At 40.9% G+C, this 24,152-nt stretch overlaps 3 protein-coding genes across 3 annotated transcripts; all 3 read left to right on the top strand.

The window, feature by feature from the left end:
* The first annotated feature begins 7,964 nt into the window (after nt 1–7,964).
* LOC135597971 (PRA1 family protein B4-like) lies at nt 7,965–8,492 on the top strand. Its single transcript, XM_065091484.1, has one exon. It carries the CDS (start codon nt 7,965–7,967, stop codon nt 8,490–8,492), a length of 528 nt encoding a protein of 175 aa, XP_064947556.1.
* A 7,972-nt stretch (nt 8,493–16,464) lies between these two features.
* On the top strand, nt 16,465–17,136 carry LOC135597970 (PRA1 family protein E-like). Its single transcript, XM_065091482.1, has one exon. It carries the CDS (start codon nt 16,465–16,467, stop codon nt 17,134–17,136), a length of 672 nt encoding a protein of 223 aa, XP_064947554.1.
* A 1,556-nt stretch (nt 17,137–18,692) lies between these two features.
* LOC135597969 (probable CCR4-associated factor 1 homolog 11) lies at nt 18,693–19,556 on the top strand. Its single transcript, XM_065091481.1, has one exon. The coding sequence runs from the start codon at nt 18,693–18,695 to the stop codon at nt 19,554–19,556; it is 864 nt and encodes a 287-aa protein (XP_064947553.1).
* Nucleotides 19,557–24,152: the final 4,596 nt, after the last annotated feature.

Here is a 24,152-nt window from a genome sequence, read left to right as displayed (position 1 = left end):
TCTCGTGTCCAACACCAACTATATGTGTGGTTCAAGTTGCACACCCCAATCTCTCGTGTATCTCATGTGATTGATACACCCTAGACTATGTAAGTCAACACACTTTAATGCGTTACTAGATCCGGTGCATCTAACTTCCTTGAACATTTGATGGCTATACATGAGCAATTAGAGTTAACACACCTAAATGCTCTTTTGTATCTCATTTGTCTAAGACCCATCATGTAAGTAATTAACTCTACACGCCATAATGCCCTCATATATCTCTTGCATTTGACACCCACTGCATAGTTAGCTTGTGTCACCTGTCACAACAACCTTACTTGTCTTATGCATCAAACAACCCCATACACAAGTAGTTCAAGTCCACATGCAATGATACCCTCATACGTCTTATGTGTTCGAAACCTTTGTAGAGGTAGTTCGCCTTCGCATTCCAAGGTACTCTTGTATGTCTTATATGTTTAACACTGGTCCAAGTCCACACATCATGACACCCTCAAATATTTCACATGTCCGATAGATACTAGTAGATTCTTAAAGTCAATATGCTTCAACACTAACATGCCTCTCATACATTCAACACCGATTAACACTTTCATGTCTAATGCGTCTACACATGCTACATGGGTGGTTGAAGTTAGCTCGCTCTCACATCCTTGTGCATCTAACACCCTCTCATATGTTTGACAATCCTATATGAGTGGTTCAAGTTGGAATGCCTTATCTCATGCATCCAACAAACCTAATGCAGGTAGTTAATGTCAACAAGCCTCAATTCCCTCATACATCTCATGAGTTTGACACTCTTATAGGGGCAACCATATCGTTGTCTCCTTATTCCATAAAATGCATCCATTCGATATTTTAAAAAAATATTTTGTCTCATTTAATTGTTTTCTAAAATAGACAACAATAAATAAGGTATTAGAGACGAATATTGTGCTATGGAATATGACGTTTTCTTCTAATTTTGTATAAAAATGATTGCACACCTCTTATGATTTATCATGTGAGTTAATCATTTGACCATTTGATCGCTGCTATCAGACATATTTCATTCACCATTAAGTTCTAAAATTAGACAACCTTATAATCTAGCCTTTGCTACATTGATATCTATGTAATACTGCTTTTCTCATGAATAAACCATAGTATAATATAATAATTTTTTCCTTCTAATACTAATGCAATAATTAAGATGAAATTTGTGAGCATTCCCATCCTCAAGTTAATAACGTCCGGTAGAAAATATTTTGGCAACCAATCCCCGTCCACCAACTAATCACTCTAAAAGCATTATCATTGAAGAAAAAAGTCGAATCACCCACTGGGCAAAAACATGGTGGGTGGTTATGGTTTGTCTATCTCTATGGATAATAATCCATAGGAGATCATTTGGACTGGCCCTATCGACTTCAGTTCATGGAGGTTGTTCAGACCTGTTTGTCCCTCTATCGGTCCCCATGGACAATAGTCCACAGGAGGTCATTCGAGCATATCGCCCTTATAGACAAAACACTAGGGGAGATGTTGAGGCTATTACAGAGGATCACCTCACTGGTCAGGTATAAAAGTCGACCCCTGGTGTCGGCCCAGGAGTCGGACCTCTTTCCAAAAAACTCTCACACCCTATGTAAATTTCGGAACTAACTTATGCATTGGAGGAGTCGGGTCAGAAAATTCCTCCTGACGCTAACCTTTGCGCAATAACCCACCAAAAAGCCTACCTCGGCCTGACCTCAAGACCACCTCGGATAGGTCAAGGTTATGCGAAGACCACCTTAGTCACGCTAGGACTACCACAAGGGTTCCTTGGATGTCTCTACGCCTTTGGGACAAGATCAAGCTAGGCTGACTCGACCATCGATGATGCATCCCCTCAATAATTTGGCACTAGAAGGAGGGTATTGAATATCGTAGGAATGCCCACCTATGTGTTGGAAAATCTAGGGGCGATATCACATGCGCAGCGAAAGAATATTAAAAATAAAATCCCTAATTTCTCAAAAGATGTGTTCATTGTCGTGCGATAATTGATGCACAAAAATCGAGAAACTTAAAACATTGTATATGAAAGATTGTATTACCTAGGGAGATCGTATATCTTTGAATCCTTGAATCCTTAACAATTTGGCACTAGAATGAGGACCTTGAATATAGTAGGAATATCCGCCCACGAACCCTTTACACAAATGGGAAGCTACTTTAATAGTGCAAAGATTGAGTGCTCCAGTGAAGAAACTCTACCCCCAATCTTATGAGGGTTATTGAGTGTCGATAGAGGATCATCCGCTCTCGGTATCATGAGAGGAATATTTTATTTTCTTGCTCAAACAAATACTTGGCCAAGGTCATTCGGATTGAGAGAGAAAGAGTTCTCCGGGAGAATCCGATTAGAGCAAGACTCGATAAGAAACCGTATGGGCATGATAGTACCATGCTCGATATAGGGTCTTTGGAATAGTAGATGGTTGAGAGACTATAGGTACATGGTAACTAAGGATAGATAGATCCAAAGGATTGGATTCTCCTATATCATCTAGGGACTGCGACGTAGTGGCCTAGTATGTCCGCAGTCGATGAGTCGAGTGAATTATTATGGAGATAATAATTCAATGAGCCAGAATGAGTTCTGACAATTATGACTCACGACTAGCTCGATATTGAGCCTAAAGGGTCACACACAAATGGTAGGTGTTGCGATATGTAATGGTTCGGATATGAGATATCGGCTTGAGCTCCTATCTTATTTGATATCCAATAAGCTCATGAATTATTAGATCCTATGGATGAAATCCAATAAGAGTCAATAAGAGATTATTTGATAGAGATCTACTAATCTACGAAGCTTAGATAGTTAGATGGAGATCCAATACTTAATAGAGATGGATCCATTAGAGTTATGTAGACAAGGAACTAATGGTTTATAGGCTAGAGCTTTTTTAATTGCCTCTCCTATTGTTCTCCCCTTCTCCTCCTCAGATAACAGGTTTGGAGTTTTAAGGAGCATTGTCGCAACCATGTTGCGTGGATCACTACTAGAGAGAAGGACACTTGACCTCCTTCACCCTCTTCTAGAGATTTGCAAGGATTCAAGGATATACGATCTCCCTAGGTAATACAATTTTTCATATACACAAGTTTAAGTTTCTCAATTTTTGTGCACCAATCTTCGCACGATGATGAACACATATTTTGAGAAATTAGGGATTTTATTTTTAATATTCTTCTACTATGCATGTGATATCGCCCCTAGATTTTCCAACACATAGGCGGGCATTCCTACGATATTCAATGCCCTCCTTCTAGTGCCAAATTATTGAGGGGACGCATAATGGATGGTCGAGCCAGCCCAGCTTGGTCTTGTCCCGAAGGTGTAGAGACATCCGAGGAACCCTTGTGGCGGTCCTAGTGCGACTAAGGTGGTCTTCGCATAACCTTGACCTATCTGAGGTGGTCTTGAGGTCAAGCCGAGGCGGGCTTTTGGTGCGTTATTGCGCAAAGGTTAGCGTCGGGAGGAATTTTCTGACCCGACTCCTCCAACGCACAAGTTAGTTCTAAAAATTACATAGGTGTGAGAGGTTTTTGGAAATAGGTCTGACTCTTAGGCCGACACCAGGGGTCGGCTTTTATACTTGACCAATTAAGGAGATCCTCCATAATAGCCCCAACGTGTCCCTTGGTGTTTTGTCTGTAGAGGTGATATGTTCAAACGACCTCCTATGAACTATTGTCCATGGGGGCCGATAGAGGGATAAACAAGCCCGAATAACCTTCATGAACTATTGGCCACAGAAGTCGATAGGGCCAGGCTAAATGACCTCCCGTGGATTATTATCCATAGAAAACAAACCATAACCACCCACCACGTTATTTCCTAGTGAGTGATTCGACTTTTTTCTTCAATGTTAGCGCTTTTAGAATGATTAGTTGGTGGACTGGGATTGGTTATCAAAATATTTTCTATCAGACTTTATTAACTTAGAGGATAGGAATGCTCATGAATTTCATCTTAATTATTGCATTAGTATTAAAAGGAAAAAATTATTATATTATACCATGGTTTATTCATGATAAAAGCAGTATTACGTAGATATCATTGTAGCAAAGGCTATATCATGAGGTTGTCTAATTAGAACTTAATTGTGAATGAAATATGTCTGATAGCAGCAATCAAATGGTCAAATGATTAACTCACGTGATAAATCATAAGAGGTGTGCAATCAATTTGATACAAAATTAGAAGAAAGCGTCCTATTCCATAGCACAATATTCATCTCTAATACCTTAATTATTGTTGTCTATTTTAGAAAAAAATTAAATGAGACATATATATATATTTTTAAATCTCGAATGGATGCATTTTATGGAATGAGGAGACAACGCTTTGGTTGCCCATATAAGAGTGTCAAACTCATGAGATGTGTGAGGGAATTGAGGCTTGTTGACATTAACTGCCTACGTTAGGTTTGTTGGATGCATGAGATGCTTCAAAGTTGAGGCATTCCAACTTGAACCACTCGTATAGGATTGTCAAACATATGAGGGTGTTAGATGCACAAGAGTGTGAGAGCGAGCTAACTTCAATCACCCATGTAGCATGTGTAGACGTATTAGACATATGAAGGTGTTAGTGGGTGTTGAATGCATAAGAGGCATGTTGTTGTTGAGGCATACTGACTTTAACTATCTACTAGTAGCTATCAGACATGAAATATTTGAGGGTGTTATGATGTGTGACTTAGACCACTTGCAAAGAAGGTGTTAAACATATAAGACATACAAGAGTATCTTAGAATGCCAAGGTGGACTATCTCTATATAGGTTTCAAACGCATAAGACGTATGAGGGTATCATTGCATGCAGACTTGAACTGCTTGTGTACGGGGTTGTTAGATACATAAGACAAGTAAGGGTATCGTGACAAGTGACACAAGCCACCTATGTAGTAGGTGTCAAATGCAAGAGATACACGAGGGCATTATGGTGTGTGGAGTTTATTAATTACATTAGGGGTGTCAGACAAATGAGATGCACAAAAGCATTTAGGTGTGTTGACTCTAACTGTTCATGTAGGGCCATCAAATGTTCAAAGGAGTTAGATGCACTAGATCTAGTAGCTCATTACGGTGTGTCGACTTAAATATTGTATATAGAGTGTCTCAATCACATGAGATGCACGAGAGATTGGGGTGTGCAACTTGAACCACACATGTAGGTGGTGTTGGACATGAGAGGCGTAAGGGCATCAAGCATGTGGACCTAAATTGGATACAAAGATGGTGTTAGACGCATGAGATACACGAGGTCATCAGAGTATGCTGAATTGTTAGTATAGGGGCTAGAGACACATAAGACATGAGAGGCTATCATGATGTCTGAACTCAAATCATCAACATAGACACACGAGGGCATTGTGTAGCATAGACTTGAATATCCTGCATAGTGGGTTTTAAACACATAAGAGACATAAGGGCCTTAGGAGCATGGCTACTTGAATAACCTAAGGGGGTGTCAAATGCATTAGATGTGTGAGGGAGTCATGAATGCCAACTTAAAGTGCCCATATGGGGGTCTTGGATACATAAGATACATAAGGCCATCGGGGCTTGCCAATCTTTGATCACTCACATAAGGGTGTCATAAACATGAGATGCACAAGAGTATCAAGGCATGCCATTTGAATTGCCCATATAAAGGGGTGTTAGTCACATAAGATGCACAAGGGCACTAAGGCATGCATTGAACTATTTATGTAGGAAGTGTTAGATATATTAGAAGCATGAGGGCATTAGAATGTGTTGACTTGAACTACCCACGTAGGGCGCAAATGCAAGAGATGTATGAGCATGCGAGGGCATGCCAACTTTGCTAACATAGGGATTGTCGAATACATAAGACATACAAAGGCATTAGGGCTTATTGTCATAAACTACTTATTTAGGGGGTGTGAGACAAATGAGATGTAGAGGGGTGTTGTAGCATGTTGACTTGAACATCCTCTTTATGGGGTGTCGAATACATAAGACATATGAAGGCATCTGGATGCACCGACTTGAATCGCTTGCATAGAAGCATTAGACATATGAGAAATGCAAGAACTTTGGGCATGCTGACTTCGACCACCTGCATAGAGGTGGTGTTAGATGCATGAGACACTCAAGGGTTTTGAGGTATTCCCAATTGAATAAATGCATAGGGGTATTGGATGTATAAAACATGTGAGTGTGTGATGGCAGGTTGACTTGAACAACCCACGTAAAGGGTGTTGGATGTATTTGAGTGTTCCAACTTGAATGACCCATGTAAAGGTGTTGAATGCATGACACATGAGTGTAACGAGGCTTGTTGACTTAAACCACTCTCATTGGCAGTGTTGAACACATGAGACACAGGAATGTCAAGGTGTGACGATTTGAATTGCTCGCATAGGGGTTGTCAAATATCTAAGGGTGTTAACTATATAACAAATGAGGACATCAAGGCGTGTTGACTTAAATTGCCTACATAAATAGTGTTTAGATTTATGAGTTGGGACTTGACCTGAACCACTTGTGTTGGTGGTGTCAAACACATGAATCATGCATCGACATTGTAATATGTCGACGTAGACCCGCCACATAGACGATGTTGGATGCATGAGGGTATCACAGCTTGATGACTTAAATCACCTATATAGAGGGTGTCAAATGCATAAATCATGCATGGGCATCAAGGCTTCCTAACTTGAACTGCTCTAGCAAAAGGTATTAGATGCATGAGACACATAGACATGTGAGAGCATCACAACTTGTCAGCTCAAGTTCCATTGTAGAGCATGTGAGATGCATGACACGTGAGGGCATTACAACATGCTAATCAAACTACCTACATAGGGGATACTAGACGCATGAGACATTGGGCATTAGAGCATGCTGACTTGAATCGCCCACATAGGAATGTCATATACATGAAACACATAATGGCATTTGGGTATGTTATCTTGAGTCATTGCCATAGTGGGTGTCACATGCATGTGATGCTTATAGGATCATAGCGTGTTGACTTGAATAACATGTATAGGGAGTGTTGAATGTATAAGAGGCATCAGAGCATCAAAAGTATACTAATTTGATTCACCTATTTTGGTTTTGTTGATCATACGAGACACACGAGGATAGTGAAATTTGACAAGTTGAATGACTCGTATCGAGTGTATTGAAACATGAGACATATCAAGGTCAAGACATGTCAATTTGAGCTAGTCACATAAGGGGTATAAGATGTCCGAGGGCAACTAATACATAAGGCGCATGAGGGTATTTAAGCTTGTTGACTTGAACTATCCGTCTAAAAATTATCGAAAACATAAGACACATGAGGTAATAACATCATGAAATAGACTAACTAGATAGTTTTGGAATTATAAAATACATAAGGTATTATGGTTTACCGACTTAAACCACTTACGGTGTTGAACTAATGAGAAAATTGAAGCTAATTGATTTGAATTGCCAATAAATAGGGTTACTGACTCATGAGACATGAATCAATTCAATGGATGTCAAATAAAAATAAAGAAGGGAACTCCTACACCCAGTTAAAATATGAAAATAGGGGCTCTTAAGTAAAAAAAAAAAAAAGAGACAATCAATGGCTTTTTATAAATAATTAAATTTGTAGGTGTAAAAACAGAAACAACTGACTACATGCAATTTTGGTAAAAACAAATGAGAAAGTAAAATCCTCGGGACCGAATGCCAGCAGCATTTTCTCGACTAACGCATGAGAGACACCATATCAGCTGGCCAACTTTTCGGGGTGACTCGACCAAATCGGGCGAGAATGCGTTTACCACACGATGCCTATTTGGCCGCTTATTTGTCATCTGCCACTCTCTCTGGGTTCTTCCTGCATCTCCCCTCTCTCTCCTGCCACCGTGGTGGCAGAAGAAGGAATCCGTGGTTGGAGGAGCTGCCGAGATGCACAATACATCGCCGCCCGCCTACGTTCCCATCTCCGCCTACCCCGATCCAGCGCCCGTGCCCCCATCGCGGCCTTCCGTCTCGGAGGCTCGCCCTTCTCCGGCCCCCGCGCCGCCTAACGCGTCCTCTCCCGCCGCCGGGGCCGCCGACCTGGTCTCCAGCTTTAAGGAGCACGGCAGGGCCCTGATCTCCGCCCAGCGCCCGTGGCTGCAGCTTCTCGACGTCACCGCCCTCGCTCGCCCCGCCAGCGCCGGCGACGCTTGCTTCCGCCTCCGCCATAACATAGCCTACTTCCGCACCAACTACACCCTCTTCTGCCTCTCCGTCCTCGCCGTCTCCCTCCTCTGGCACCCTGCCTCCTTGTTCGCCTTCATCGCCCTCACCGCCGCCTGGTTCTTCCTCTGCTTCACCCGCGACCGACCGGTCGTCCTCTGCGGCCGCCCGATCACCGACGGGACCATCCTCGGCTATGGTTTATTCATGAGAAAAGCAGTATTACATAGATATCAATGTAGCAAAGGCTAGATTATAAGGTTGTCTAATTTTAGAACTTAATGGTGAATGAAATATGTCTGATAGCAGCGATCAAATGGTCAAATGATTAACTCACGTGATAAATCATAAGAGGTGTGCAATCATTTTTATACAAATTTAGAAGAAAACGTCATATTCCATAGCACAATATTCGTCTCTAATACCTTATTTATTGTTGTCTATTTTAGAAAACAATTAAATGAGACAAAATATTTTTTTAAAATATCGAATGGATGCATTTTATGGAATAAGGAGACAACGATATGGTTGCCCCTATAAGAGTGTCAAACTCATGAGATGTATGAGGGAATTGAGGCTTGTTGACATTAACTATCTGCATTAGGTTTGTTGGATGCATGAGATAAGGCATATTCCAACTTGAACCACTCATATAGGATTGTCAAACATATGAGAGGGTGTTAGATGCACAAGGATGTGAGAGCGAGCTAACTTCAGCCACCCATGTAGCATGTGTAGACGCATTAGACATGAAAGTGTTAATCAGTGTTGAATGTATGAGAGGCATGTTAGTGTTGAAGCATATTGACTTTAAGAATCTACTAGTATCTATCGGACATGTGAAATATTTGAGGGTGTCATGATGTGTGGACTTGGACCAGTGTTAAACATATAAGACATACAAGAGTACCTTGGAATGCGAAGGCGAACTACCTCTACAAAGGTTTCGAACACATAAGACGTATGAGGGTATCATTGCATGTGGACTTGAACTACTTGTGTATGGGGTTGTTTGATGCATAAGACAAGTAAGGTTGTTGTGACAGGTGACACAAGCTAACTATGCAGTGGGTGTCAAATGCAAGAGATATATGAGGGCATTATGGCGTGTAGAGTTAATTACTTACATGATGGGTCTTAGACAAATGAGATACAAAAGAGAATTTAGGTGTGTTAACTCTAATTGCTCATGTATAGCCATCAAATGTTCAAGGAAGTTAGATGCACCGGATCTAGTAACGCATTAAAGTGTGTTGACTTACATAGTCTAGGGTGTATCAATCACATGAGATACACGAGAGATTGGGGTGTGCAACTTGAACCACACATATAGTTGGTGTTGGACACGAGAGGCCTAAGTGCTAGTAATTTGTGCCCTGCAAGTCATTCACGTGATTGATGACCTGTGTGACATGACACACAATCTTTTTCACTATTATTATTATGATAATTTCTTACCTTATATTACTTATTGCATATATACATTGTGATCTCGATGGATATGTACAATGAGAATCAAATCATGATAGGATTACAATAATGAGACTAATTCACCTTTAAACATAGACCCTAAATAATCCTGGTCATAGGTTACACGAGAAGGACATTGAGATAACCGGACAAACTGGTGCATTGTATACTTGTCCATATGATGGAGTCAGCTGGTCACATAGCTACTTATGCTGGGACATTAAGGAACACAGGTACTCATTGGAGAATGAGTTCACTAATTGATCTGCTCATGGAATACTGGATAGTTGATGATGCCTTATTAACAAACAGTAATTCTGTAGTCCCAATAGTGTATATGGTCCTTAGACTTAAGACATCAAGGATGTCCTGTATGAGTATTCCATTCTTTGATACCAGACTTACAGATTTGAAATTTTCAAATCTAGTACAACCGGTTATTGAGAGTGGTAGCCAACCTTGTGAGGGTTATTGAGTGTCGATAGAGGATCATCCACTCTCGGTATCATGAGAGAAATATTATATTTTCTTGCTCAAACAAATATTTGGCCAAGGTCATTCGGATTGAGAGAGAAAGAGTTATCCGAGAGAATCTGATTAGAGCAAGACTTGAGAAGAAACCGTATGGGCATGATAGTACCATGCTCGATATATGGTCTTTGGAATATTAGATGATTGAGGGTCTATAGGTACATGGTAACAGAGGATAGACAGATTCAAAAGATTGGATTCTCCTATATCATCTAGGGATTGCAACGTAGTGGCATAGTACGTCTGCAGTCGATGAGTCGAGTGAATTATTGTGGAGATAATAATTCAATGAGCCAGAATGAGTTCTGACAATTATGACTCACGACCAGCTCGATATTGGGCTTAAAGGGTCACACACATATGGTAGGTGTTGTGATATTTAATGGTTTGGATATGAGATATCGGCTGGCGCTCCTATCTTATTGGATATCCAATAAGCTCATGAATTATTGGATCCTATGGATGAAATCCAATAAGAGTCAATAAGAGATTATTGGATAGAGAATCACTAATCTACGAGGCTTAGATAGTTAGATGGAGATCCAATACTCAATAGAGCTGGATCCATTAGAGTTAAGTAGACAGGGAACCAATGGTTCTTAGGCTAGAGCTTTTTTGATTGCCTCTCCTATTGACCTCCCCTTCTCCTCCTTAGATAACAGGTTTGGAGTTCTAAGAAGCATCGTCGCAACCATGTTGTGTGGATCACCGCTAGAGAGAAGGACACTTGACCTCCTTCACCCTCTTCTAGAGATTTGCAAGGATTCATGGATATACGATCTCCCTAGGTAATACAATCTTTCATATACATAATTTTAAGTTTCTCAATTTTTGTGCACCAATCTTCGCACGATAGTGAACACATATTTTGAGAAATTAGGGATTTTATTTTTAATATTCTTCTACTGCGCATGTGATATTTCCCCTAGATTTTCCAACACATGAGCGAGCATTCCTATGATATTCAATGCCCTTCTTCTAGTGCCAAATTATTGAGGGGATGCATCATGGACGGTCGAGTTAGCCCAGCTTGGTCTTGTCCCAAAGGTGTAGAGACTTTCGAGGAACCCTTGTGGTGGTCCTAGTGCGACTAAGGTGGTCTTCGCATAACCTTGACCTATCTGAGGTGGTCTTGAGATCAAGCCGAGGTGGGCTTTTTGGTGGGTTATTGCGCAAAGGTTAGTGTCGAGAGGAATTTTCTAACCCGACTCCTCTAATGCACAAGATAGTTCCGAAAATTACATAGGGTGTGAGAGGTTTTTGGAAAGAGGTCTGACTCTTGGGCCGACACCAGGGGTCGGCTTTATCCTTGACCAACTAAGGAGATCCTCCATAATAGCCCCAATGTCTCCCTTAGTGTTTTGTTTGTAGAGGTGATATGTTCGAACGACCCCCTATGAACTATTGTCCATGGGGGCCGATAGAGAGATAAACAGGCCCGAACAACCTTCATGAACTATTGGCCACAGAAGTTGATAGGGCCAGTCCAAATGAGCTCCCGTAGATTATTATCCATAGAAATCAACAAACCATAACTACCCACCATGTTATTTCCTAGTGGGTGATTCGACTTTTTTCTTAAATATTAGCGATTTTAGAATGATTAGTTGGTGGACGGGGATTGGTTACCAAAATATTTTCTATCAGACTTTATTAACTTAGAGAATGGGAATGCTCATGAATTCCATCTTAATTATTGCATTAGTATTAGAAGGAAAAAATTATTATATTATACTATGCTTTATTCATGATAAAAGCAGTATTACGTAGATATCAATGTAGCAAAGGCTATATTATGAGGTTGTCTAATTAGAACTTAATTGTGAATGAAATATGTTTGATAGCAGCGATCAAATGGTCAAATGATTAACTCACATGATAAATCATAAGAGGTGTGCAATCATTTTGATACAAAATTAGAAGAAAATGTCCTATTCCATAGCACAATATTCATCTCTAATACCTTAATTATTGTTGTCTATTTTAGAAAACAATTAAATGAGACATATATATATTTTTTTAAATCTCGAATGGATGCATTTTATGGAATGAGGAGACAACGCTTTGGTTGCCCATATAAGAGTGTCAAACTCATGAGTTGGAGGGAATTGAGGCTTGTTGACATTAACTGCCTACGTTAGGTTTGTTGGATGCATGAGATGCTTCAAAGTTGAGGCATTCCAACTTGAACCACTCGTATAGGATTGTCAAACATATGAGGGTGTTAGATGCACAAGAGTCTGAGAGCGAGCTAACTTCAATCACTCATGTAGCATGTGTAGACGAATTAGACATATGTAGGTGTTAGTGGGTGTCGAATGCATAAGAGGTATGTTGTTGTTGAGGCATACTGACTTTAACTATCTACTAGTAGCGATCAGACATATGAAATATTTGAGGGTGTTATGATGTGTGACTTGGACCACTTGCAAAGAAGGTGTTAAACATATAAGACATACAAGAGTATCTTAGAATGCCAAGGTGAACTATCTCTACATAGGTTTCAAACGCATAAGACGTATGAGGGTATCATTGCATGTAGACTTGAACTGCTTGTGTACGGGGTTGTTAAATACATAAGACAAGTAAGGGTATCGTGACAAGTGACACAAGCCACCTATGTAGTAGGTGTCAAATGCAAGAGATATACGAGGGCATTATGGTGTGTGGAGTTGATTAATTACATTAGGGGTGTTAGACAAATGAGATGCACAAGAGCATTTAGGTGTGTTGACTCTAATTGTTCATGTAGGGCCATCAAATGTTCAAAGGAGTTAGATGCACTAGATCTAGTCGCGCGTTAGGGTGTGTCGACTTAAATATTGTAGATAGAGTGTCTCAATCACATGAGATGCACGAGAGATTGGGGTGTGCAACTTGAACCACACATGTAGGTGGTGTTGGATACGAGAGGCGTAAGGGCATCAAGCATGTGGACCTAAATTGGCTACAAAGATGGTGTTAGACACATGAGATACACGAGATCATCAGAGTATACTGAATTGTTAGTATATAGGCTTGAGACACATAAGACATGAGAGGCTATCATGATGTCTGAACTCAAATCATCAATATAGGGGGTGTTGAATGCATGAGACACACGAGGGCATTGTGTAGCATAGACTTGAATATCCTGCATAGTGGGTTTTAAACACATAAGAGATATAAGGGCCTTAGGAGCATGGCTACTTGAATAACCTACGGGGGTGTCAAATTTGTTAGATGTGTGAGGGAGTCATGAATGCCAACTTAAAGTGCCTATATGGGGGTCTTGGATACATAAGATACATAAGGCCATCGGGACTTGCCAATCTTTGATCACTCACATAAGGGTGTCATAAACATGAGATGCACAAGAGTATCAAGGCATGCCATTTGAATTGCCCATATAAAGGGGTGTTAGTCACATAAGATGCACAAGGGCACTAAGGCATGCATTGAACTATTTATGTAGGAAGTGTTAGATATATTAGAAGCATGAGGGCATTAGAATGTATTGACTTGAACTACCCATGAAGGGCGCAAATGCAAGAGATGTATGAGCATGCGAGGGCATGCCAACATTGCTAACATAGGGATTGTCGAATACATAAGACATATAAAGGCATTAGGGCGTATTGTCATAAACTACTTATTTAGGGGGTGTGAGACAAATGAGATGTAGAGGGGTGTTGTAGCATGTTGACTTGAACATCCTCTTTATGGGGTGTCGAATACATAAGACATCCTCTGGATGCACCGACTTGAATCACTTGTATAGAAGCATTAGACATATGAGAAATGCAAGAGCTTTGGGCATGCTGACTTCGACCACCTGCATAGAGGTGGTGTTAGATGCATGAGACACTCAAGGGTTTTGAGGTATTCCCAATTGAACTAAATGCATAGGGGTATTGGATGTATAAAACATGTGAGTGTGTGATGATAGATTGACTTGAACTACCTACATAGAGGTGTCAATCACATAAGACATGTGAGGGTATCGATGCATGCTTATTTGAATCACTCACATATGAGGTATCAGATCGATTAGACATGTGAGAGAATCATGGCTACCGACTTAAACTGTCCATATAGGAGATGCCAAACGAATTAAATGCACGAGGACAACTATATTTACTAACTTTAAGCACCCAAATAAGGGTATTAGATGTCAGATACTTGTGAGGGCATTTGAGTATACTCACTTGAATTTCTCACATAGAAGTGTCGATCGTATCAAACATGCGAGGGCACCGATGTGCCTGCTTGAATCACTCGTATGAGGGTTATTAAATGAATTAGACAGATGAGGGTATTATGGCTATTGAATTGAACCACTCATATATGGTGCATCAGATGGATTAGATGTGTGAGGATATCTAGGCTTGCCAACTTGAACTACCAAAGTAGGGTTGTAAGATATAAGGCACACACAAGGGCATCTAGGCATACCCACTTGAATATCTCTCATATGAGGTATCAAACATATGAGATGTGCGAGAGCACAAGGGGTTAGATACACAAGAGTGCTGCAACACTAGGGCATGACTTAAAACACTCACATAGGGGTAATAAGATGCACAAGACGTATGACGACATTGGAGTGTGTCTACTTAACCACTTGCATAGTAGGTGTCAAAAGCAGAAGACATGCAAGAGTGTTGGATGTATAGACTTGAACAACCCACATAAAGGGTGTGCCATCTTGAATGACCCATGTAAAGGTGTTGAATGCATGAGACACATGAGGGTAACAAGGCTTGTTGACTTAAACCACTCTCATTGGCGGTGTTGAACACATGAGACACAGGAATGTCAAGGTGTGATGATTTGAACTGCTCGCATAGGGGTTGTCAAATATCTAAGGGTATTAACTATATAACAAATGAGGACATCAAGGCGTGTTGACTTAAATTGCCTACATAAGTATTGTTTAGATATATGAGTTGGGACTTGACCTGAACCACTTGTGTTGGTGTTGTCAAACACATGAATCATGCATCCACATTGTAATATGTCGACGTTGACCCGCCACATAGACGATGTTGGATGCATGAGGGTATCACAGCTTGATGACTTAAATCACATATATAGAGGGTGTCAAATGCATAAATCATGCATGGGCATCAAGGCTTCCTAACTTGAACTGCTCTAGCAAAAGGTATTAGATGCATGAGACACATAGACATGTGATAGCATCACAACTTGTCAGCTCAAGTTCCACTGTAGAGCATGTGAGATGCATGACACATGAGGGCATTACAACATGCTAATCAAACTACCTACATAGGGGATACTAGACGCATGAGACATTAGGCATTAGAGCATGCTGACTTGAATCGCCCACATAGGAATGTCATATACATGAAATACGCCGGAAGTATACTAATTTGAATCACCCATTTTGGTTTTGTTGATCATACGAGACACACGAGGATAGTGAAATTTGACGAGTTGAATGACTCGTATCGGGTGTATTGGAACATGAGACATATCAGGGTCAAGACATGTCAATTTGAGCTAGTCACATAAGGGGTATAAGATGTCCGAAGGCATCTAATACATAAGGCGCATGAGGGTATTTAAGCTTGTTGACTTGAACTATCCGTCTAAAAATTATCGAAAATATAAGACAGATGAGGTCATAACGTCATGAAATCGACTAACTAGATGGTTTTGGAATTATGAAATACATAAGATATTATGGTTTACCGACTTAAACCACTTACGGTGTTGAACGAATGAGAAAATTGAAGCTAATTGATTTGAATTGCCAATAAATAGGGTTACTGACTCATGAGACATGAATCAATTCAATGGATGTCAAATAAAAATAAAGAAGGGAACTCCTACACCCAGTTAAAATATGAAAATAGGGGCTCTTAAGTAAAAAAAAAAAAAAGAGACAATCAATGGCTTTTTATAAATAATTAAATTTGTAGGTGTAAAAACAGAAACAACTGACTACATGCAATTTTGGTAAAAACAAATGAGAAAGTAAAATCCTCGGGACCGAATGCCAGCAGCATTTTCTCGACTAACGCATGAGAGACACCATATCAGCTGGCCAACTTTTCGGGGTGACTCGACCAAATCGGGCGAGAATGCGTTTACCACACGATGCCTATTTGGCCGCTTATTTGTCATCTGCCACTCTCTCTGGGTTCTTCCTGCATCTCCCCTCTCTCTCCTGCCACCGTGGTGGCAGAAGAAGGAATCCGTGGTTGGAGGAGCTGCCGAGATGCACAATACATCGCCGCCCGCCTACGTTCCCATCTCCGCCTACCCCGATCCAGCGCCCGTGCCCCCATCGCGGCCTTCCGTCTCGGAGGCTCGCCCTTCTCCGGCCCCCGCGCCGCCTAACGCGTCCTCTCCCGCCGCCGGGGCCGCCGACCTGGTCTCCAGCTTTAAGGAGCACGGCAGGGCCCTGATCTCCGCCCAGCGCCCGTGGCTGCAGCTTCTCGACGTCACCGCCCTCGCTCGCCCCGCCAGCGCCGGCGACGCTTGCTTCCGCCTCCGCCATAACATAGCCTACTTCCGCACCAACTACACCCTCTTCTGCCTCTCCGTCCTCGCCGTCTCCCTCCTCTGGCACCCTGCCTCCTTGTTCGCCTTCATCGCCCTCACCGCCGCCTGGTTCTTCCTCTGCTTCACCCGCGACCGGCCGGTCGTCCTCTGCGGCCGCCCGATCACCGACGGGACCATCCTCGGCGTGCTCTCCGTGGCCACGATCTTCGCTCTCATCTTCTCCAATGTCGGTCCGACCGTCTTCGGAGCCATCATGATCGGGACAGTGATCATCTGCCTGCATTCGCTGTTCAGGGCGACGACGGACGATCGCTTTCTCCATGAAACAGAGGCCGCAAGCGGCGGATTGGTTGTCCCCGCTTACGGGATCGCATTATTTTCTTGACAATCACAACTTGATCAACCTAATTAGGGAACAGTTGGACCCAAGTTTCAAACAGTTGGAATGGGCCAAGTTTGAAACAGGTGGAATCGTCATGGCACTGTCTCCAATACTGTGTCAAACGATGGTACTTTCCAGACACAGTCTCCGAAGAATAATATTATATCCTTTCTATTATACTGTTGTATGTTTATACCTTTCATTGTCCTGTTAGTGAATTGTTGCACATTATTTTCTTGACAATTACAACTTGATCATATCGTTATTGATTACAGAGTATATCAAACTATTCTGTTCTGAAGTTAGGCTTAAGGGAATAGAGCCCATAGTAATTCTCAATATCAAATGGGACTGTGAGTTATTGTGTTTTGTATATATTTCTTTAAATTTATGATTAGTGTATACACATATATCCGAGTTTTTATGTAACATGTCAAAGAAGTTGGTCACTATCGACCCAACATTGTCACTTTCGACGCAAAATCGAAAAGGAATCAACCAACCATGCAAATTCAAATTTATGTAACATGTTAAAGAAATTGGTCAATGCAATTTTAGATTCAAGTGAATTTTTGATATCAATTATGTTATCTTTCTTATTCCAAGTGATGATACTTAGGCATGGAAGTATGATTAGAATGGGGTTGCATCTACCAAGTCAGCCAATAGATTTATATATAAGCTTGAAAGGTTTGACATCTTCCTACTATGCTAAGGGTGAAGGTCTTTTGTCGAAAGTTAATCGCAGCGTTGCTCCTAATCTTAGATAGATCGACCAATATGGGTATTGAAAATACTAGCAACTGCTTTTTGTGTTTGAAGAAAAAAAAAAGGAATTATTAATCATATTTTCCCACATGGCATGTTTTTCAAAATTATATGGAATATATGTGAACAAAGAATTAGAAGTATTTCCCTAATTGGTTAAAGGGGCAGGCAATTGCACGAGGAAGGGAAGCATTTGAAGCAATGGGTTAATATGATGTGGTCTAGTGAGAGACAAAGTTGCGGCCTTTGTCCAAGATCATCAAGGAAACCAAAACACGGAACGAATGGAAGGGAAATGGATGTCAAATACATGTGGAATAGGAAAGCCCTAATTAAACCATTGTGGGAGGCACAACTTAATATTGATCGGTCTAGAATTAATGACGATGATGAGCAGTAAAATTAATCCATTGTGGTAGGTGAGGAATAAAATGAGGGATAAGCTGAGAAAGTTGGTGAATCACACATATTTTTGGTAGAGAAGGGAAGGGAATTAATGAAGTAGCAAGGTTAATATGGAACGTAGAACCAATTGCTAGGCAAACAATCTTTGGTGATGAAAGGGAGCCAGCAATGTAGGCAATACAAAATGAATAGAAAAAGTAATAATTATAACATCGTCTTAATACAATGAATAATGTTAGAAATCTGTGTTATGCGTCGGGAAATCGTCTATATAAACACCAAAGAGGGTGACCCCAAAGTACATACACTACTGCTAGTGAAGAGAGAGCGCGAAAGCGAAAGAGAAAGCGAAGGAGAAAGAGAAAGAGAGAGTGGTGCAGCTTGCCATGGCCATCAACGTGGGGAAGGCAAACCTTGTGGAGCACTTGGAGCTCATCCTCAGTCTCCGTGGCTCCTACCCGATAGTGGCAATCGATACGGAGTTCCCGGGGTTCATTCGGGACACCCCTCGCAATGCCACCGAAGAAGAAAGATACAATGACGTGAAGCACAACGTGGATAACATGCACCTGATCCAGCTGGGCGTCGCCTTGTTCGACGAAGGCGGCAACACCCCATGGCCGGGGTGCTGTTGGCAGTTCAATTTTTCGGATTTCGATCCCGATGTGGATGCTTCCTCTCCCGACTCCATCGAGTTGTTGACACAGAGCGGGCACGACTTCCAGCAATACCGACGACACGGCATCGACGCGCGGCGGTGCGCCTATCTGGTATGCGTGAAGCTCTTCTGCCAACCCTACTGCTCCAAGTATGTTACGTTTCACGGACTCTACGACGTGGCTTTTGTGATAAAGATGATCACCCGAGCCCCACTGCCCAACACCTTGAACGAGTTCTCTGATTTGGTGAGGACCATCTTCGGCCAGATTTATGATCTCAAATATATATCTCGATTTTGTGGAGGACTGCGTCGGGGAGAGATTGGTTTGGTGGGACTATCAAGGTTATTGAACTTTGAACCCGTAGGGATCCGTCACCAAGCAGCATATGACAGTCTACTAATTGGGGCACTCTTCAACGAAATGAAGCAACGAAGGCATAACGTAGAGGACGACAGATCTGCATCGGTCCTCTATGGTATAGAGAATCGATGCGTCGAGAACAGGAGGACTCGAAGGATTGACCGCAGAGGTTGGCCTTACGCAAGACGGCAGCAAAACCGCTTGCTTGCCATGGGGTTGGCGGTTTAATTTAGTACATGTACGATCTGCATGTCCTAAAAGAATGTGCTCAACAGCACGTACTACTGCTGCGGCCACCAGAAGTCGATGAGACGACAACGATGCATGCGCACCGGTGCTCGTACGTATCCGATGTATGCAAGCATGGGAAACAAACAGTACTCGACGACGCACCAACGAGCCCTACAGGTCTACTGCTCAGGGCAATCTTCATCGAGGTGAAGCATGCAACAAAGTTGCCTACAAGAACGATCAAGGATACATGACATATTTTTTTGTACGTATTTGCAACAGGCACACGAACAGCCTATGGAATTAAAATGCAATTGTAGTACCTAATTCTGTCAAATATGTTCAAAAAAACACATTTGTTTGACCTATTACAGTTGAGAAATATGTTTCTGTATCATACAACTCTTAATACTTGTTGCGTCTATAAAGATTCATGTCTATTTAATTTGGGCAAGTTACTTGCATTTACTCTTTCCGATGATAGAAGCTCCTCATGATTTTTCAAAATGATTCAAACTTGGGTAAGATCCTCATGATTCAAACTTCCTGATAAACCTTGATCATATGGTAGCAGAAAAACCATTGGTGTTAATCTATGCTAATTCGATAAAGTAAAATCCCAACATCATCTAGCACGCTGCAGTTTGAAATTTTAGAAAAAAAAATAGAACATCCAATTTAAACTGAAATTAATAGTAGAAAATCATATATCATATGAAAAAAAAGAAGTAACGATATTATTCAGCCATAATGTATATAAAAAATACAAATTGAATAAATTTTATCCTTATGGATGTAATACATTTTAGGTGTATAATATCTTCAAAATATAATACTTTCACGACTTACCAAACTAATTTCTTCTCGGTATCAGTTTTTTTTTTTTGTATAATAGTTCTCTTCAATTTCAAATTTTGTAGAAAGTTTTAATCGGTATGAAAGTTTTGTTACATAAATCATGAACCATAGGATTCACTAGCTTGTATCTGTGGGGAAATAGCTCTTGTGTCAAGCAGATAGGCAGTCAAAACAGAGAGGAACTTTTTCTTATTTTTCTCAGTCAATAATGAACACAAAAAAAGATCATCAACTGCACACGTCTAGTATCTAAAGAAAGAATATCAATTTCATTTTAATTTTCTGAATACCGTAAAAGAACGAGTCTTGTCGTGGATTAAGTCTTCGATTTGGAACTGATGCAAATGAAAATTGCTGCAAATCTCTATCGTCAATTCCGAGGGACAGTTTCTTAGCACTCAGGATGACATATTTGATAGATATAAAATAGAATGAAGAAGATTGCATTGATTAAATGAAACAATACACAATACTTTATATTTATATATATTTGGAAGGGATAATTTTCTTCAACAGAGGAGGATTTTTCTTAACAGTTTTATGATATCTCATCATGTAGTTGGGAAAATCTTGGTTGTTGTTGAGGTTGTTATCGCGGGAGATCTTTGACTGTTATTATGTCCCCGCAAGATGGTGCTTCTATGAATGACGTCGATCTTGGACCGATGTGATGAAAGTAATAGTTGATCAGCTTTATGTACGTGAGAAACACGTAGTTGATGTCTGATAACTTGTTCTTGCATAAAATGAAAATCGATGGCGATGTGTTTCATGCGTGAGTGGAATACCGAATTGGCGTATAGATAAGTGACTCCGACATTGTCACAATATATTGTAGGAGTAGAGTTGATGTTGATGCCAAGTTCCTTGAGGAGATTCATGACCCAATTGAGTTATGCAGCAGCGGTGGCAATGGCACGGTATTCAGCTTCAGTTGTAAAATGTGTAACTGTCTTTTGCTTCTTGGAACTCCAACTTATTGGATTAGGTCCAAGGAAGAGAATATACCCCGATGTGGATGTTCTGTCATCAAAATTCCCTGCCCAATTAACATCAGCAAAGGCATGGAGATGAAGGGGGGAGTGGTTATGAAAAATGAGGCCATGATTGATAGTCCCATGAAGATATCGCAATATTCGTTTGACTGTAGACCAATGTATAGTAGATGGTCGATGCATGAATTGGGATAATTTATTGACTGCAAATGAGATATCTGGATGGGTGAGAGATAAGTACTGTAAGGAGCTAAGGACTTGATGGTATTGAGTTGGGTCTATAGCAGGGCTTCCATCACATAGTTTGAGCGACTCGCCAACAGACAAAGGTGTTGTAACTACCTTTGCATCTTGCATATTCGTTTTAGATAATTGATCTTGAATATACTTTCGTTGTGATAGGAAGAGCCCGGAAGATATGTATGTTGCTTCCACTCCCAAAAATTAGCTCAAGATTCCTAGATCTTTAAGGGAGAATCGATCTGCTAAATGCTTGAGGAATGCCTTGATCTCTATAGGATTGTTGCCTGTGACAATAATATCATCCACATATACTAGAAGATATAATATATTGCCACTTTGGTGATGAAGAAATAAGGAGGTATTAGACTTAGAGTTGATGAAGCCAATTGATGCAAAAAACGAGCCAAGTTCGATGTACCAAGCTTTTGGAGCCTGACGAAGTCCATAAATAGCTTTTTGTAGTTTACAAACATGCTTTGGATATTGAGGGTGGATGAAGCCAAGAGGTTGCTGCATGAAGACATCGTCAGTTAGGGTCCCATGTAGAAAGGCATTGTTAATGTCGAGTTGACATAAATGCCAACCTTTTGAGATGGCCAAACTCAGAATAAGTCGGATTGTTGTGGGTTTAATAATAGGGCTGAATATCTCTGTGAAGTCAACTCTAGGCTATTGATGAAACCCTTTAGCCACTAGACGCGCTTTATATCTGGCTATGGATCCATTTGGGTTCCACTTAATTCGAAAGACCTACTTACACCCGATGATGTTTTGTGTGGGATGAGAGGGTACAAAGGTCCATGTAGAATTATGGAGGAGTGCATCATATTCTTCACACATGGCTTTACGCCAGTATGGAGATTTTTGGGCTTGAGTAATTGTGGTAGGTTCAATGGTCTCTGACGAGGATGTTGTGATGGTATGTAGGTCAAGGATTTGTCGTGGTTTAAAGACACCACTTTTGGAGCATATTGTCATTGGATGTCTAGGGGCAATAGAGTATGTTGTAGGTATGGGCGGTGGAGGGGCACAGATTAGGGTAGGCTGAGAGACTTCAGTGTCATTGGTCCCAGAAGAGGATAAAGGTAGTGATTGTGATTCCGAAGGATTGCCTTCAATCGTAGGAGAACCTTGTGAAGAAGGGAGAGGCACAATAGAGGGGGTGAGGAGCTGTTGCACTAGGAGAAGGAGAGAGTGTGGATCCTGATGAGAAGGATTGGATGATATTATGGGAGACTCGGTTGACGGGATTGATGGCGTACTCCAGTGATGTATATGTGATGGAGTAGGTTACACAGTAGGAGACTTAGGGTTGTGAAACGGAAATGTAGTCTCTACAAAAATAACATGACGGGACGTAAAGACTTTTCGAGATTGGGGTTTATAGCATCGAAAGGTATTATGGTCAAGGGAATATCCAATGAAAATGCAAGGTTTAGATTTTGATGTTAACTTATGTGAGGCATAGGGACGAAGCCATAGATAACATAAATATCCAAACACTTTGAGTTTTTGAAGGTTTGGGGATTTGTGAAATAATTTTTCAAATGGTGACTTGTACTCAAGGACAGGAGTGAGCATACGATTAATGAGGTAGACGACAGCTTGAAATGCTATTGTCCAAAAAGTTGGTGGCATAGAGGCTTGGTGTAGGAGTGTGAGACCAGTTTCAACTATATATCAATGTTTGCGTTTAACAGAGCTGACAAGTTAAGGAGTGTGCGGAGGTGACTTGAGGTGTTGTATACCATAAGCAGATAGGCAGGATGTGAGGGCTTGATATTCACCGCCGCCATCAGAGTAAGCAGTTTTAATTTTAAACTGAAAAAAGTTTTCGACCAATCTTCGAAAGTTGGTAAAGACTGTTGAAACTTCATATTTATGATGAAGAGGGTATAACCATATGTATTTGGTAAAATAGTCTACGAAAATAATATAAAACCTGAATTTGTCAAAGAAAGTGATTGGAGTAGGGCCCCAAACATCAGTGTAAATAACCTCAAGGGGTTTAGAGCAAGATATGAAGGAATTTCCAAAGGGAAGTCTATGACTTTTATTACTTAAACAAGCATCACAATGAGTTATGATGTTATTGGTTGTAAGCATAGGAAGAGAATAACGGGAAAGTAATTTTTACTGAATAAAAGTTGAGGGATGACCAAGATGACGATGCCACACATTAGTTGGAGCTGCAACCGAAGAGTAGGCAGTGGGTTGGGTGATTTGTGAATTTGACGACCACTCGTAAATGTTGTATTTACTCTGGCCTCGGACCAAGGATGCCCCTGTACTCAAATCCTTAACAAGAAAGGAGTTAGGAAAGAATTCAATTGATGTATGATTCTTTTTGCAGAATTGAGAAACAGAGATGAGGTTTCGGTTGATGTGGGGTGCACACAAAACATCATCTAGTGTAAACGAAGTGCTTGTAGAACCAGTATAAGTAATGGGGAGTCTGTTACCGTCACTGATAATGATGTCTTCGTTTCCACTATAG

The sequence above is a fragment of the Musa acuminata genome, chromosome BXJ2-1, assembly GCF_036884655.1.
Source record: "Musa acuminata AAA Group cultivar baxijiao chromosome BXJ2-1, Cavendish_Baxijiao_AAA, whole genome shotgun sequence".
In the NCBI taxonomy this organism is placed as follows: Eukaryota; Viridiplantae; Streptophyta; class Magnoliopsida; order Zingiberales; family Musaceae; genus Musa; species Musa acuminata.
This window is presented reverse-complemented; position numbering and strand designations above follow the sequence as displayed.